Consider the following 16,757-nt stretch of genomic DNA (forward strand, 5'->3'; position numbering starts at 1 on the left):
TGATGACGTATGTAGGATCAATGGTTGGGACGAAACTAAGAAAAAGGAAATGTTACCTTTAGCATTTACAGGGCAATTTAGAAAAAGGTTACGGGTATTTTTACAGAGACAAAGTGAAGAGCCACAATCTTATGACAATTTAAAAACACTTATTTTTAAGGAATTTGGTAGATCTACACTAGGTTTAGATATAGAAGATCAATTGCGAGAAAGAATACAAAAACCTGATGAACCAGTTACGAACTTTGTGTATGACATGCTTTTGCTGATTCAGAGATTTGATGACAAGTTGTCAGAGGAAAGGGTGATTGCTCTTATAGCCTCTGCATTACAACCTTATTATTTAGAGCGCATTGGAGTATATGAATTTACAACTGTAGAAGAAATGTTAGGTGTTTTAGTTAAGCTTGAGAAAAATAAAGCTCGTGTACAGAGAAGGGAAAAACGCGAACGTAATACTTCCGTTACGAAACAATCTTGGAAATCCGTACTTCCAAAGTTGAAAACTTCATTAACAGCAGATTCTTCCGAGGTCGAGTCAGATAGTGAAGTAGAGGTGAAACCGCTGAACAATCAGGAAAAGAGGAAGAAAAAGAAAAAGTTAGTTAAGCAGGAGGCTAGTGAACCGAAAGTGCAGAGTCAATCAAGTAATCAGGCACAAAGTCCAGTTAGCTCCGATCAATTGCAGTCATTAGAGGAAAAGTTAGAGAAATTAACTTTACAGATTAGTCAGCAACAATCTGATCAGAATAACAGTAATAGTAGTAATAAAAACAATGGTAATAAAAACAGACAGAATTTTCAAGGAAAAGGGAATAACTTTTTCAGACAAAATAGAGGAAATCAGAATCATAACTCTAGTCAAAGAGGAAATTTTAGAGGTCGATCCGTGGTAACTATAGAAATTTTCGAGGCCAGTCGAGAAATCAATTTTATCCTAGAGGTAATTTTCATAATTACCAGTTCCAAACACCTATGTATGGTAGTAATTATCAACATTATCCGACTCAGGCACAAACACATCCCATTTGTTCTGTTTGTGGTCATGGTTTTCACACAGAGGATACATGTTTATTGCGGAAGCAGTCTTTAAACGCGTAATGTCTGTAAATGTGGGAGGTACATTTACAGATAACGCAGTATTCGGGAAAAAGGGTCATGTTGTAAAATCGTCCATTACCACTCAAAACAATATGATTTTAATGCCAATACTGATAGAAGATAAGAATGCTCATGCTGTGTTAGATTCTGCTTCACAAATATCAATAATTAGAGAAGATTTAGTTTCACCAAAGGCTAAGATTTTGAATATTGATACACGCATAAAAGGAATTACTCAAAATTCTCTTTTGATAAATAAAATAGCAATTGTTCGTTTTAAGATTAATGGGAGAACATTTCATCATGCTTTTCGCGTGCTAAACAATTTTTCCCAAGACATGTTGTTAGGGAATGATTTTTTAGTATCCCAGAGAGCACAAATAGACTTGAATAGAAATGTTTTGTTGCTACGTAGATTTGGAAAACCTCCTAGGTTTGCTATAAGTGATAACAGGGATATTTCAAAGGAATTATCACCACAGGCTAATAATTTAGTTTGTAATAGTATGAACCCTGCGTTTGTTTTGGTTAATGATGTTACTATTCCGCCTCGAACGAAACAATTTGTTGAAGTAAAATTAGCGAATTCAAAGACAGGAAAAGAATGGTTACTTGAACCAAACAAATCATTACAAGACAAGACAGGAATTTTGATTCCTAGGACAGTTTTATCTCCCAAACAACACTTTGTACAAGTTATTAATCCTTTTGTGTCTTCAATTTCGTTAGCGAAAAATGAGATTTTAGGGTATGCCGAAGATTTAGCATATTTAAGTGATTTTCAATGTTTCAATGTACAGTCAGAGGATGTAGATTCAGAGCAGTTGTTGAAAGATCAGAAATTGTTTGATAGTACAAAACTGGATGTTGGTACAGAGGTTAAACCTGAGATTAGAGAACAATTGATTGATTTATGCTATAGATATGCCGACGTTTTTGCTTGGTCAGAGGATTCTATAGGGAGAATTAAGAATTATGAGCATGTAATAGAGTTAAAAACACAGGTTCCTTTCTATAGAAGACAGTATCCCATTCCTGCGGCCCTTAGACCACAAATTAGAGAACAAATCAATCTTCTTTTAGACCAAAAAGTGATTGAATATAGTGAAAGCCCATATAACTCTCCCGTACTGTTTGTAAAGAAGAAAAATGGAGATTTACGTCTATGTTTGGACTCGCGTCTCCTTAACTCTCACGCAGTGTTACAATCCGTCTCTTTACCACCAATACATGACATTTTATCTACTATAGGAGGAAGACTGTACTATTGTTCGTTAGATATCAAGAATGCATTTCATTGTGTTCCTTTGGCAGAACAATCTAGACCTTATACAGCTTTTAATTTGCCTCAAATCGGGTCATTTCGTTATCGTTCAATTCCCCAAGGTTTCTTAAATTCTCCAGCAATATTTAGTAGAATTATGTCTATGTGTTTAGCGAACGTTTATCCTGAACATGTTATGTGTTACATGGATGATGTCCTGATTTCAACGAATTCTCAGGAGCAGATGATTGAGATTTTAGAAAAAGTGTTTCAAAGATTACGTAATGTAGGTCTGAAGCTTTCTGTTGAGAAATGTAAGTTTATCCACGATAAAGTAATAGCGTTAGGACATGAATTATCCAGGTTTGGTTACAAAATTTCGGACAAGATCATTAATTCAATCAAAACATTTCAGATACCTACATCAACTAAAAAATTAAAATCATTTTTGGGACTTACGAATTATGTTAGGAAATTCGTAAAGGACTATGCAGAAATAGTGGACCCTCTTCAAAAACTGACGAGAAAAAATGTGAAATTTCATTGGACAGACGAACACCAGAGAAGTTTTGATAAATTAAAATCGGAATTGATGAAGACACCCATATTGAAGCCGTACGATGCGAAGAAACCTCTAGCTTTATACACAGATGCTTCCCGAAAATCTGTGAGTGGAATTTTGATGCAATGCGATGAAGATAAGAAGTGGTATCCAATAGCCTACTACAGCAGGAATTTGCGAGACAGTGAGAAGAATTTGGACATTTATTCTTTAGAGTTACTCGCAGTGTTAAGTGCATTCAAAGCGCTTAGAGTATTTTTAATTGGTCGAGAGTTCAAATTGCTTTGTGACAATAGGTCAATTACCTACTTGAAAAATACTCCTAACCTACCATCGAAGCTAGCGAGATGGCAACTACAGCTAGCAGAATATCAGTATATTCCTATTCATGTTAAGTCTTCAGACAATGTGGCAGATGTACTTTCCAGGGAAACAAATAATCAACCAACAAAAGAGGACTTTGATGTTGAAGACCTGAATACATTCATTTCATTCAAGGAGGACGTTGATGTCGGCAAACATCAGAGGGAGGACTCTTTTTGCGGTCCAATCATCCGAGTTTTGGAAGGAGAAGAACCGAAGGACGCGAAGACGGAAAGACAATCGTACTACTTTGAGATCAAGGATGGACGCCTTTTTCGTAAACAAAAACATCCTGGAGGAATTAATTATTTATTATGTATTCCTTCTTCTTTGAGAGACTATGTTTTTGACTGTGTTCATTCTTCTAATCTAGGAGGGGGACATCTAAGTTTTTCAAAAACGTATTCAGCCGCAGTTAAGAAAGTTTACATGCCAGCCTTAAAGCAGTACATACAGAAACGTTGTCAGCAGTGTATATCTTGTCAGGTGAACAAACGAAGATCTGGTCGAACACCTCTACATCCACAAACCTATCCAGCATACTCTGCTATGAGTACAATAGTGATCGACGAGTGTGGGCCTTTTCCCTTATCGGCTACACACAGACATAAATACATTTTAACAATGGTGGATGCTTGTACAAGATATTTGGTGACTAAAAGTCTTCCTGACATTACGGCAGAAACGATAACTAATGCCATTTATGAGGAAATAATTCTCAAGTTTGGTATTCCTCAATTAATTTACTTAGATAGATTGACATCCCACAAATCGAAGATCATGGAAGAAATGGCAGAACGATTCAACATGAAGTTGAAGTTTGGGAATACAGCTAGTAGCTATACCATTGGATTAGCTGAGAAATTTAACGACAAAATACAAACATGCCTTCGACATTTTGTAAACAAGAAATCAAATGACTGGGACACGGCTTTGGCAAATATAACATTTTGTATTAATACCCACAAACATGAAGGTACCCGTTTTGCGCCTTTTTATCTTCTTTTCGGATTTGAAGCGAGAACGATGTTGGATGCGAAGTTAGATCTTCCATGCAAGTTCGTGGAGAACGAAGTCCGAATCAAGAATGTACAGGATGCGAGGGAGATTGCAGCGAAAAATCTTTCTAAGAGATTCGAATCGCAGAAACAATACTTTCAGAGAAAATACTCCGATCAAAAATTTCATTTAGGACAGAAAGTCCTAATCCAAGATGTTAACCCGCAGAAAGGAGTTCCGGCTTGCTTTGGAAACAAATTTAGAACGCAAGGGACAATTGTTGAAAAATTGAATGAAAATTCGTATCGAATTCGCTATCGAAATTCGAAAAATGAAGAAGTCGAGGATTCATTTGACATTAGAAGACTACGACCGTTTTACGAAGATTCCAATTGCCAAATGGGAACGTTAGTGTAAAAAAAAAAGAGTTTATGAAATATAACATTATCTAGTATAGGTATTAACTGGTGGTGGACTATCTTATTATTTTGCGTTTTGATATGCTTCAGCGAATTCTGGACGCTGAACCTCAACCAAGTCCAGACAATCGACGGAAGTTGACATAGAAATATGTTAACATTTTCTAAATTTCAATATCAAAACGTAATTTAATAATCTTCAATTGTGTCGTTTTCTATTCTATCCTTTTGGGTTAGATTAGGAATTATGGATTTTTCTTCCACACTTAGAGAAACGAATCAACATTAGAGAAAAAAAATGATCCTGTAAAGTAAATATTAGATTAGAGAACATCCTATAAATAAATTTTAAATCTGAGATTTCATTTTCAACAAGCCGCTTAGTGGAAATTTTTATTCATTTCAGATGAATTGGATTTCCATGACTCTGATTCTTGTATGGTCCATGAGTAGCTACTGTGAGCTAAATCTTGACCCTCAGCAACAAATTACTTTAGCAGAACTAGGCATTGCTATTTCGCAAGCAGGCTTTGCAGTTCATGATGCAGAGAACATCTATACTACGCTTCGGATTCATTTGGATATTAATTTCACGTTACCACACAATGATAGTTGTACAGATTGGACTCAATTCAGGCAAGAATTATTGGAACATGAAAGAGAATTTTTTGCAGAAATTAGAGACGTTATACCATGTGCTTTCCAATTTTCGAACAATTCAGTTCATTGTGTACCTAAACAACGTAATCGGAGATCAATTGTATCTTGGATACTTGGTCTTACATCTTTAGGTCTTTCAGGTTATAATTTTTATCAAACTAGTCAATTAAAGGCATCTGTAAATGCGTTACAGGAACATGATTATTTGTTAACAACTGAGGTTCAAAATCTCAAGAAAGCTTTTAATCATGAAGTTAAAATTGTACAGAATGTAGCCTTAACAGTCAAACACACTATGCTGAAAATGAAATCACAGATAGAAGAAGGATTTTGTAAAGTAGTTAGCATAGAAACCTATTTGCTTGCAATGTTTACATACTATCAATCACAGCAAAGGATTATGAAAATGATATCTGATATTCTTCAAAATAGAGTGACTCACGAAATATTAAATTCAAAGCAAGCTTTAAGTTTAGTTAAAAACCATGCAATTTTAAAAGATACTTTGTATGTTCATGATATAGGTTTATTTTATTCAATTTCATCTGTATTTTTGGTTAACTTCAATTTTGAAACACTGAATGTAGATTTAGTTTTGAAAACACCAGTAGTAACACCAAACAAAATTTCAAAATTGTTTCAAGTTTCCAATTTAGGAATGTTACATTCTGATAAGCTTGTGAAATATAATATTCCAGAACAGGTATATGAAAGCGACAACAAATTCATGGAAATCAATAAGTTGTTATGTAAATGGCATTCATTTTTATTTTTATGCGAGACGTCTAGTTTACGAGTCACTTCCCCATCGAAATGTTTAACGAACATGGTTTTCAATAAATCATTTACTAATTGCGAAGTTCAAACTATTTCACATAAGTTTGAGTATAGTCATCTTTATACTCCTGCAGGGTTATTAGTTAATTCTCTAATACCAGGACACATTACAAAAAGAACATCTCATAATGTTCTTCATACTGAACCACTAGTCTATGGTAACAACAAAACACAATTTATTTTGTATGAAAACTTTGAAAACATCTTTATAAAACACACTGTATTGCCCTCAAGGCAAACTATTAATGTGGTCAACACGAATGTTGTTTTGACAATAAATATCTCAGCTCCACATTTAAATGTAACGTATGCAATTAAATCTTTAGATCAAATCAGTGCTGAATTAGAATCACTCAAACTCAATGAAAATAGTTTGCATATGCTACATTTTGACAACTTGCATAGCATTTTTTCAATTGTAATCCCGATTATGTTAGTTTTGTTTCTTGCTCTATTGTTGTATTTATTTTTTAAATTGAGAAAACTAGAGAAAAATTACGCTAACTCACATGCAAACAATCTTGAAGGTAGTAATCATTGAACTACTTACCGAACTATGTATATTTATTTTATCCTTATCAATATATTTATGTATTTAAGTTTATTATGTATATCAGTGACAGCATACATACCTGGAAAATATATTTAAAAAAAAAGAAAAGAGAAACAAAATATTAGTTTTCTTTTTACTCAAATACTTCCAAATATTAGTAGAAGAAAGTTAGTATTGTAAGTTAATAGAGATAGTTCATAGGAATGTGGGCACTGTACCTTGCATGACGCACAAGTACACTTCCACACCTCATTCCAAAGTTCAGTATTGATTTTGAGTTTTTTAAGTTTTCTCTAAATAATTTAAGATAGAATGACTATGATAATAATTCATATATGTATTTAGTTTTTATTTGAATTAACTCAATTCATGATCTAAGGCTACCAAGGTGTGAGACGTCATGCTAAATTTGTTAGTCTTATTTTCATGCAATCATGTTAAGAGTATGTTATTTTTGGTCTGCGTATTAAAGCGCAGGGAACATTTAGATTTTATTGGAATATTTTATTAAGGATATACGATATTAATAGTAAGACTAGTGTATTGAGGCACGAGATTCAACCTCTCTCCCTATTTTACAGGCTTGAGACTGTTCAGGATTTACACTATCCTGAGCTAGGTTAAGATTGAATAACGTACCTTTTGTATATGATGTTTATAGAAACTTCATAGTTGATCTCTAAGGTTCAGACAGACGGAGAGAACACAAAAGAAAGTAGTTGAGAAATAGGAAATAAGTTTTATTATTGCTTGTAGTTGTTGTAGATATTATGTTATTTTATTTCGTTATGGCCAAAATATTTAGTAGTCCCTTCACTCTCTTTCTTTTACAGAGAATGGACGGACAAATTATTTTTATCATCGAAGCCACGACATTAGTTTGTATAATTATTGCAGTTATATTATTTATAAGACTGTTGTTCAAATATGATTGCACCTTCTCGAAATGTTGTATGCGAAACTTGGCAACACCGCAACCCACTGGCCCTCACGTACCTCATTATGTTTCTAATCTGTCATTCGAGTCACGTGACAATCAATTTGTAATTGCATCTACGTCAAATTCATTACATTTATATGACGATGTCAATATTTCTATTCCCAGTAATCATGTTTCTAATATTCCTGTATCCAGTAATAACTTTACTTCAATTTCTTTGAATAAAACTCGTTTAGCCGTTTGCGATATGCAAATGACTATTATCTAAAACAGAGCATTCCTTTACCCTATATATATCCTTCCTAGGCAATGCAGATCACGAATTTTTTTTTAACAACTAAAAGCAACATGACTGATTGATTAGAGGATGATTTCTACAAGATAATTATAGCAGGACTAGCTATGAAAAGAAGTGAGGATGGAAAAAGAAAAGGGAAACAGTGGTTTCACTTTGATGCACAACACCTCTGAACTGTAATTGAATTCACATTTTCTTTTTCACTTTTGTTCACAATCCACTAGAACTTTAAAAAAAAAAAAACACACACACACACACACACAAAGGACCTATCACTATATTGTGTAGGAAGCACCATGAACACCATAAAATAAGAAACACCGAAAAAAAACTATTATTTTAACAAACTTTGTACTATTAACTGACTTCACACACAGACAAATAAAGACAAGATGCATTCAGCACCAGCTCTGTAGCATCTTACGAGGGGATTCTACTAATCAGTGTCATTCTACGCATCTCCAGTTTCCCCCCTGCTACCGCTGTCATTGAATACTACTACGCTGCATTTCCGCTATCAACTGTGAATATTAAAGAGTGTTGCTAACTCTAAATATCCTAGAGTTACTGAGTGAAGTGATTTAATTTACCTTTTTGTATTATTTACACATACTTAGTGATGAAATAAGTGAGTGAGTGCATGTCCCTAAACAATATATTTTAGTGTTGTGTGCAAGCGCTTATTCCAGTGATTATATACTTCTTAAGTTGTGTATATCCACATACTTTGAGTGATTAAAACTTGGTGAATTTAAATGCAGTTGGCAACGCGCTCTGAACATTCTTGAGAACTTGGTCTCTGAGCCAACAACAGAGAATGGTTATTTGTTCCCACAGACATAAAGTGATAAGTCGACAGAAAAATAATCTGTTATCTAACATGACTTCATACCATCTTTGCTTATTCTACGTTCCTGAACTGTTATGTGTCTGCTTTTAACAGATATTAACTGACAATATTGCAAAGACTTATTTACCATTACAATAAAATATTCTTTTTATATATACAGGATAATCCAATGTGGACAATATTTCAGAACATTTTTTTTTTTAATTTCAATCAAGCATTATTTTTCTTTTATTTATTTTGATGTTCATTTTATACATCATGTATTACGTATAGGATACTTTATATAACATATAGGGTGTTTCATAATTTATGGGTCAATATTTTAAGAAGAATTGATTATTATTACTATTATCATTTTATGTAATTTTTGGTTTTGGTTTAACTTTTTATTTTTTTCTCCAAGCTTTTGTTTCAACCACCAAAGAAACAAAATATTTAATTAAAGCACAGGGAATATTGTGTACCACAATGTAAAGAAACATAATATTTAATTGGATTTTAAAATTTGTATAAAACAGGCAATGTATGAAGTGAAGGCAGTTTGAATATTCTTTAGGATTCATAATCCAATGGAAAATTTAGAGTGCCTTGACTTCTACAATGCAAATGACCGGCGATGACTTCTAGAACTAGGAAGACTCAGAAAGAATGTGCAAGAATGTTGACATGACGGAAAAATCATATAAATACTACCGGATTCTCTTCCGGGTAGGAGAAGTGCTATTTTGACGTCGAAACTCTGCGAGTCAAATTATTCATAATTAGTTTCTGTCACTCCGTCATTCTGTCCATCAGAGGTTCTGCTCGTCATCGTTACCAAAAGTAAGTGATTATGCATTGTCTTCTCTAGTCTTTAAGTCATACCAGTCCACATCATGCTCTGTAGTTTTTCAGTCATTCAAGATCAGTTCATTAAATTCTTGTTCTAAATTATTTCTGTGTTATCGAATTTTATCTTTGAAATTCTACTCCCATGTTTCTAATTCTGAGCTACGCTATCTACGCCCCCAAGACTTGCATTAGTTTAAATTACTTCTTGGAGGAACTGGGTGGATGTTAAGGCCATTCAGTAGTTTTCATGTATGAGAATTGTTTGGGGTTTGCGACCCAGACAAGAGGTCTCCGTTCGACATGCCTCCAGAAGTTTCTAACTGCCTTTTACGTCACAAAACCGGTCACGTTTGAGGTAGATTGCAAACCTATTTTTAAGGTTTTAGCAATATGGTGCTGCATAAATCCATAATACCTATAAAAATATAAACAAATTCTGATAGATAACCTAATAGATTTTTCCTTTTTTTATTCATGAAATTTATCTGAAATTACGATATTCAAAATATTTCAGATGCTCAAAAACGTTAAGAGGGATATTAAATGAGTCAAAATAATATCAATGTTGGTTCATAAATTTAGGCAGCTCTGACCTCGATTCTAAGTATCTTATCTTTGTCTTTTATACGTTGCATATACATTACATAATACATGAAAAAAGTGTCAGCAATCATCATGAACATCTTCGATGAACACACATAATACTAGATTGTAAGACGTAAGCATTAGAACGTGTATCATGAGTATTTTCATTCTTCACAGATGATCACAGTCAACATTGGTGTCAATGATTTGTGTAGTTATCATTGCTATGAAGGAGAGCGACAAAGCGCTGAATGGCATAAACTTAATATCCAAGCAGCCCTCGACTATTTGCAAAAGAACGTCCCACGCGTAATTGTCAGTTTAACGCATGTTTTTGGTAAGTGTTACATTATCAACTGCGATATGCTTAGCATCTACTACAGGGTGATTTAAGAAAACGGAAATTTTGAAAATTAAATTTCATGGAAACAATTTTATTTAAAAAATCTCGTTTAATAGTAAAAATAATGCCATTTTAAAATACACACAGTACAATTAATTTTTTAAAGATGACATCTTGCTGGTGAGATCATAATCTATGCAAACATTCATGCAGTCTCTCCGTTACATTGTTCATGGTTTAATGTACCACCTCAACTGTAATTTCGGCATTTTCCCCTTGGATTTTGGCTTTCAATTCTTCCATTGTAGCAGGTCGACTAAAGAACACTTTGCTTTTAGCATGACTGAACAAAAAGAAATATTATGACAGCATCTCGAGCAGCTTGGATATTGTCTGGTATACGAAAGGTTCTAAAGCTTTCTTTTTCATTGAAGAACCAGTTTGCTCGAAACTACGAATCCATGTGCTGATGAAACACGATCGTGGCGTCTTAAATTAAAATGACGGCGGAATTCTCTACGTGCGCTCTCCACTGTCATTATTCTTGTAAAACGCTTTGATCGCGAAAGCATGTTGCACACCACTTCAAGCATCCATGATAACTAAATGAAGAGTGTACGTTATTCAATGTTACCAAACGCCCACTGTTGCCAACACAACTTTCAAAATTTCCCGTTTCTTTGAATCACTCTGTGTATATATCAACGAATGTTTGCGTTTAATTAACAATACTTTTTTTTTTTAATCTATAACCACATATATTGCTACAATTGGTATATGTATTTAAGTATTTTAGTTATTACGTATATTAGCAATAATTATACTGAAACATACACCAATCTCTAACTCTAAATCATTATATTTTGATGAGAAATTACTTATCTTACATAGCAGTTCAAAAATCAGACATTTAACTCATGGCGATTCTCTCAATTATTAAAAAGCATCTCCTTGACAACGGTTGACATCACTATAGCAACGCAAACAGAAATATATCTACCAATCTACAGATATTGCCTACATTTCTTTCTTCTTCTTCTTCTACAAAATTGGTCGAGCGCTCTTGCCTTGATTACGAAGAAAATAATTATCTATTATATAAAAGAGAACGCACAAATCCTTTGTTAGCTCATCACGCTAATACGGCTGAACCAATTTCTTTCATTTTTGGGGGGTTATTAGGATTTGGACCCTAGATGGTTTTTATCATATCACTTTAATTTTTAATTACCAGTGTCTTGAGATAATTGACCATTCAAGTGTCCATAACGTACAAATCCTTTGTTAGTTCATCATAGGTATAAAAATAAACGTATTTATATGCAACCCGCATGACCGTGTCACTCGGCGGGTTAACATAAATGACAGGCGATATAATGTTAACATTTACTGGAATCTACTATGGTTTTTATCATATCACTTGAAAGCGAAAAAGTAAAAATTATCTAAGTAACAAAGTTTATTGCGTTCCGGGGTGACCGCAGCGAAGCGGGGCGGGTTAACATAAATGACAGGCGATATAATGTTAACATTTACTGCAATCTTCTATGGTTTTTATCATATCACTTGAAAGCGAAAAAGTAAAAATTATCTAAGTAACAAAGTTTATTGCGTTCCGGGGTGACCGCAGCGAAGCGGGGTGAACGCTGCTAGTATATAATATAAACCTTGTTGTTGTAAATGTTCCATAGACTCTCTCATCTTCTATAAGAAAATAGGTCGATATATATAAGCTTATATATTCCATTTGTAACAATTCCATGTTCGTAAACAATTTTACTACAAATATTGCCAGAAAGTTTTCAATAGAAAGTAAACGGAAAAATATTTCTGAGAAATAAACTATTATCTCGTAAAATTTCCCGGCTACTGAGGTCGATCGGTTTGTGTTATTAGGCTGGCGATTGCAATTTTTTTTTTTTTAACTCGATTCCTGATGAGAGTTCATGTGGTTAGTATAGGAATGGTTTGTTAGATTGGCATAGAATGTGTAAAAAATTTATAGTGCTGCGAATATTATTTTAGAAAAGAAACAAAAAAAAGTAATATATTTGTTGAGTTCTGTATAATCTCGTTATTGTATTGTATGTGTCGAGGACATGAGAGAAATCATATCCTTTTCCGTACGGGAAACTTTTTAACATCTTTGTAAATCCCCACCAAACTTCAACCGCAAACAAAAGAAATACGCACTCTTGTGTGGGATTGACGCATCTGTACGGCTCATGTAACCCTCAAAATTGTAGCGAGGCGTCCTCGGCCGAAGAAATAATATGCAACACAAAAATATATAATTATTAATGATTATAGTTAGTATCTACACAACCTGCATAATCGTGCAGGTACGTCACGAAAGGGATATAAGCATTTATTATATCTACGTTGTTCACTGTTTTAGTTCAGTGATGGACAAACTACGACCTGCGACCCAGATGCCCCCCTTCTAAAGGTTTTATCCGGCCCGCAATTTGATTACTAATCTGACGAATGAAAAGAATAAGGCTACTTCTAGAGAGTTGTGTTAGAAACAAACTGACAGATGAGAACTTAACTTCACTTCTAATAATAATCACTGACTGCACTGAAATTTGAACCAGTCTGTGAGAAACTTCAATAGGACTTAGTATTAGAAGACTTTTATAAAACGTAGGCCTACATTAAATTTTATTACACCCTTTACACTCCTAAATGAAAGTTTGTCCATCACTGCTCTGTTTGATCAACGGGTAGTGATTGAAAAAATATTTGAAAGAATATTATAATAATAGATATCTGTTGACTATTAACTGATACGATAAGTTGAATTAGAACTTATGATTCCAGGAATTAGGATAAAATGTGGGTATTACAATGATATGGATATATCCATGGCAGATAAAATGCAGATGTTTATTGGTTGTCAGCAGCATTTACACAGTCCTTTCAATAAGTTCCGGGACTACCATGAAATAATACACTTAACGATGCCAGAAAAAAATATTACATTACTTTTCTACATATATCCCTTCCAGCGCCACACACTCGCAGCAACGATCGTAAAAGCGTGGAACATCCTAGGAAAGATGTCAACTGTACGACACTGCCGTCACATTCGCATAAGTCAATGGAACACCCTCAAAACAATCATCTTTAAGGGAAGATGTGAGCTTAAGGAAAAGCATTAAATCCACTGGGGTCTAATCAGATGAATATGGGTGTGTTCAAAGATTGGTATCCTTGTTTTAGTCAAAATGAGTTGGCCAACACCAGTTTCCTCGTGCATCAGTTTTTGGCTATAAGAAAGGTCACAGTTCTTGATCATACCGGATAGTCGTCTGATTGTATCTCATGCTCTCCCCTAAGTTCAAATCTGCCTTCAATGGAAAGCATTTTGAGAATATTGCACTAGAGTGTTTCAGAGTCTTTATGAATGGTTCTGCGAGTGTGTGGCGAGGGAAGGGTTGTATATAAAAATTAACGTGATATAATTTTTCCTGACATCGTTAAGTATATTGTTTTGAAAATACTTCCGGAACTTATTGAATGGAGCATTTCCATTTAGTCGGAGAATTTATGTTAAATAAGCTTACGTAACTCGACTGAAGTACATTAAAGTTTGCAGAAACTTTCCTTTCCTATCCATGTGCCACCAAAACAACATAAATCATTTTTCTATAATTTATCACTTTCTTGATCCCATTCCAAATCTTCCCCACCATCAACATAGCTTGATACCTCGTCATTACCAGAAAGGATATCCTTTGGGAGGAGCAATATATGTCATGACGCTTTGACGTCCATAGAATCGTCTCTTAAATAAGCAGGGCACAAATATCAAGGGATCTTTTGAGCTGCCTTTCGTCAAGTGCTCATTTGCCTTGCCCATGTGTTTCGTCTCTGGTTGATGGTCTGATGCTGTTGATCACCATCGCTCATCTGGATGAAGACCGCCTGGAGTTCTGGATAAAGATAACCAGACTTATGTGGAAGACATCCCAACTTCAAGGAGCCCCCCGAGATCAGAGGTAGCCTAGAAACTCTGCCGTTGGCCAATGGCGACCAAGAACCATCAGGAAGTCGAGTTGAGTAAGGAGCCCGTAACCCGGGAAATATCGACCTTGATCTCCCGAAATCGAGGTCTGAGTTTGTAACACCTCACCCTTGATCTCTGCGTCGTAGTTTGAGAGGCGATTCGTGACATCATCCTACTGTCTCCTGGAGTAGATTGGGGACGTTGTAACCCGGCAAGTAACGGGCAATCATTGAAATCTTTCCCTCTCACACAATCCCGTGTTTGTCTATTCGCTTATCGTTTGCACACATTCTAAATTTGATTGTTGAGTATCATTTCTGTGTTCACGATAAACATGTTTTATTCCACACGCACAGCCATCTGAGTTTTGTGCTCTATCTATTCTGCTAGCTACAACTTCTTCAAGAAGAGAACTGGTTCCCTAACTTCCTGCTAATTGATCACAAGACCTCTGTTTTGAGTATAATTAAATCATTAACAGGTAATAATATATTTAGATTTGAACAATATTAGTATATCCACAAATTAATTGGGCAAGCTAAGAAAATGTTAAATATAAACAACTAGAACTTTTTAATTAATCATGATTTTAACCGATAACATACAGCGACCCGAAGGCTTGTGGAAAAAATTAGTATAAACTATTTGAAAAATTTCGTTTCTATGATTATGAACTTTCGGGTTTCTTGAGCTACGGCTGTAGTTTAGAACTATCAGTAAGTAGTAGCTATCTCTCTTAAGTAAGAAAGTTGCGAGGAAAGCAGAAGTTTCTCCTTCCTAAAATTATTTAGAAATGCTTAGTGAGCAACGAATCTAAATTCCTAGCTGAAATTATTTATTTACTTTATAACTTTTCATATGGTCTAATACAGCCTTAAATCTCTAGTTCTGTGTTGATGATAACTTATGTGTGTAAACCATTTTCCATTACCTTAGTTCGTTTTCTAGATTAGATGGCAAATTATTGGTTTTATGAAAATAAAACATGATAGAATTTGATCAATATTTGAATTTTAGTGGCCAGGTGTTTTATTCCCCGTCGTTTCAATCTTAGTAGAGGGTTAACCACAACTTTACCCTTAGACTTCAGCATTCAACTTCCAAAAGAAAAAAGAGAAAAATAAACAAGCAATTATTATGATATAAAAATAACTGTATATCACACAATATTATTTCACATTCACATTTAAAATAACTTGGTTATCTCAGAGTATGATTACTAGGCTTAGAATTTTAAAGAGCAGTTTTCATAGGGAACAAGAGAGTTTTGTTTCACAGTGTGAAACTACGATGCACTTCCAAACTATACGAATTCAGTATTGAAACAGATCAGTATGTTCCGGCTGTAATAGAGTTATAGTGATAGATTAAGACGCTGAATTGATTGCTAAATGAAATTATGTATTATTAAATGTTTGTTTTGTTTACATTCTAAACGAAAGTGCTTCACATACATTATAAGACGCTGAAGGATCTCATTATTCCCTAGAAACTCGAAATATGAGAAAAGTGTGTAAACAAAGACAAATTCTGACACTGCGAAGTGAGGGCTACTCAAATAGACAAATTGTCAAAATTCTAGGTATACATCATACTATCTTTGGTAGAATAATACAGAAGCAAGAAGAGCATGGTACGTCCTCTGAATGATAACGGTGTGGCAGAAAATGAAAACAAGTGCGAGATTAGATCGACAGGTTTTTCGCTTGGCTCAATCAGACAGAGCTCCCAGGGGCATGAAATGCAGTGGCTATTTATTCTAATGCAGGTTATAACATAAGCCGGATGACTATTTTCAGACGATTTAATGAAAAAGGATTACATAAGTAAACTCTAAGAGAAAGAACCGACTTTTAACTGATAAACATGTAAACGCTAGAAGAGAGTTCGTGAGTATACAGCGATGCATTCCTATTATAATTAATCTGTACCCATTTTACCAACACTGATCAGAGGCGCAATAATTAAGCATATAGCTTAGATATAATTAAAAGAAAGAACGTTGTTATTGACAGGACATGTTGTCATGGAAAAGACTATGATGAAAACTATTGGTTTGTTATTGACAAGATTATTAGTTGTTATGGGAAAGATCATTACTGAGTTATACACACGAAATTGGAAGATATGTACAAAAGCT

The 16,757-nt window shown here is 34.3% G+C and overlaps 1 protein-coding gene across 2 annotated transcripts in view; it reads left to right on the plus strand.

The window, feature by feature from the left end:
* The window catches only part of LOC145694460 (phospholipase B1, membrane-associated-like), a 98,452-nt gene that overhangs the window by 62,768 nt on the left and 18,927 nt on the right, over positions 1 to 16,757 (plus strand). For both annotated transcript variants that reach the window (XM_081770752.1, XM_081770743.1), the window contains exon 5: positions 10,440 to 10,599. In XM_081770752.1, coding sequence (XP_081626878.1) covers positions 10,440 to 10,599 — 160 coding nt within the window. The remainder of the gene's footprint in view (positions 1 to 10,439; positions 10,600 to 16,757) is intronic.

This window comes from Thermobia domestica, chromosome 1 (assembly GCF_964235325.1).
Source record: "Thermobia domestica chromosome 1, izTheDome1.hap1.1, whole genome shotgun sequence".
In the NCBI taxonomy this organism is placed as follows: domain Eukaryota; kingdom Metazoa; phylum Arthropoda; class Insecta; order Zygentoma; family Lepismatidae; genus Thermobia; species Thermobia domestica.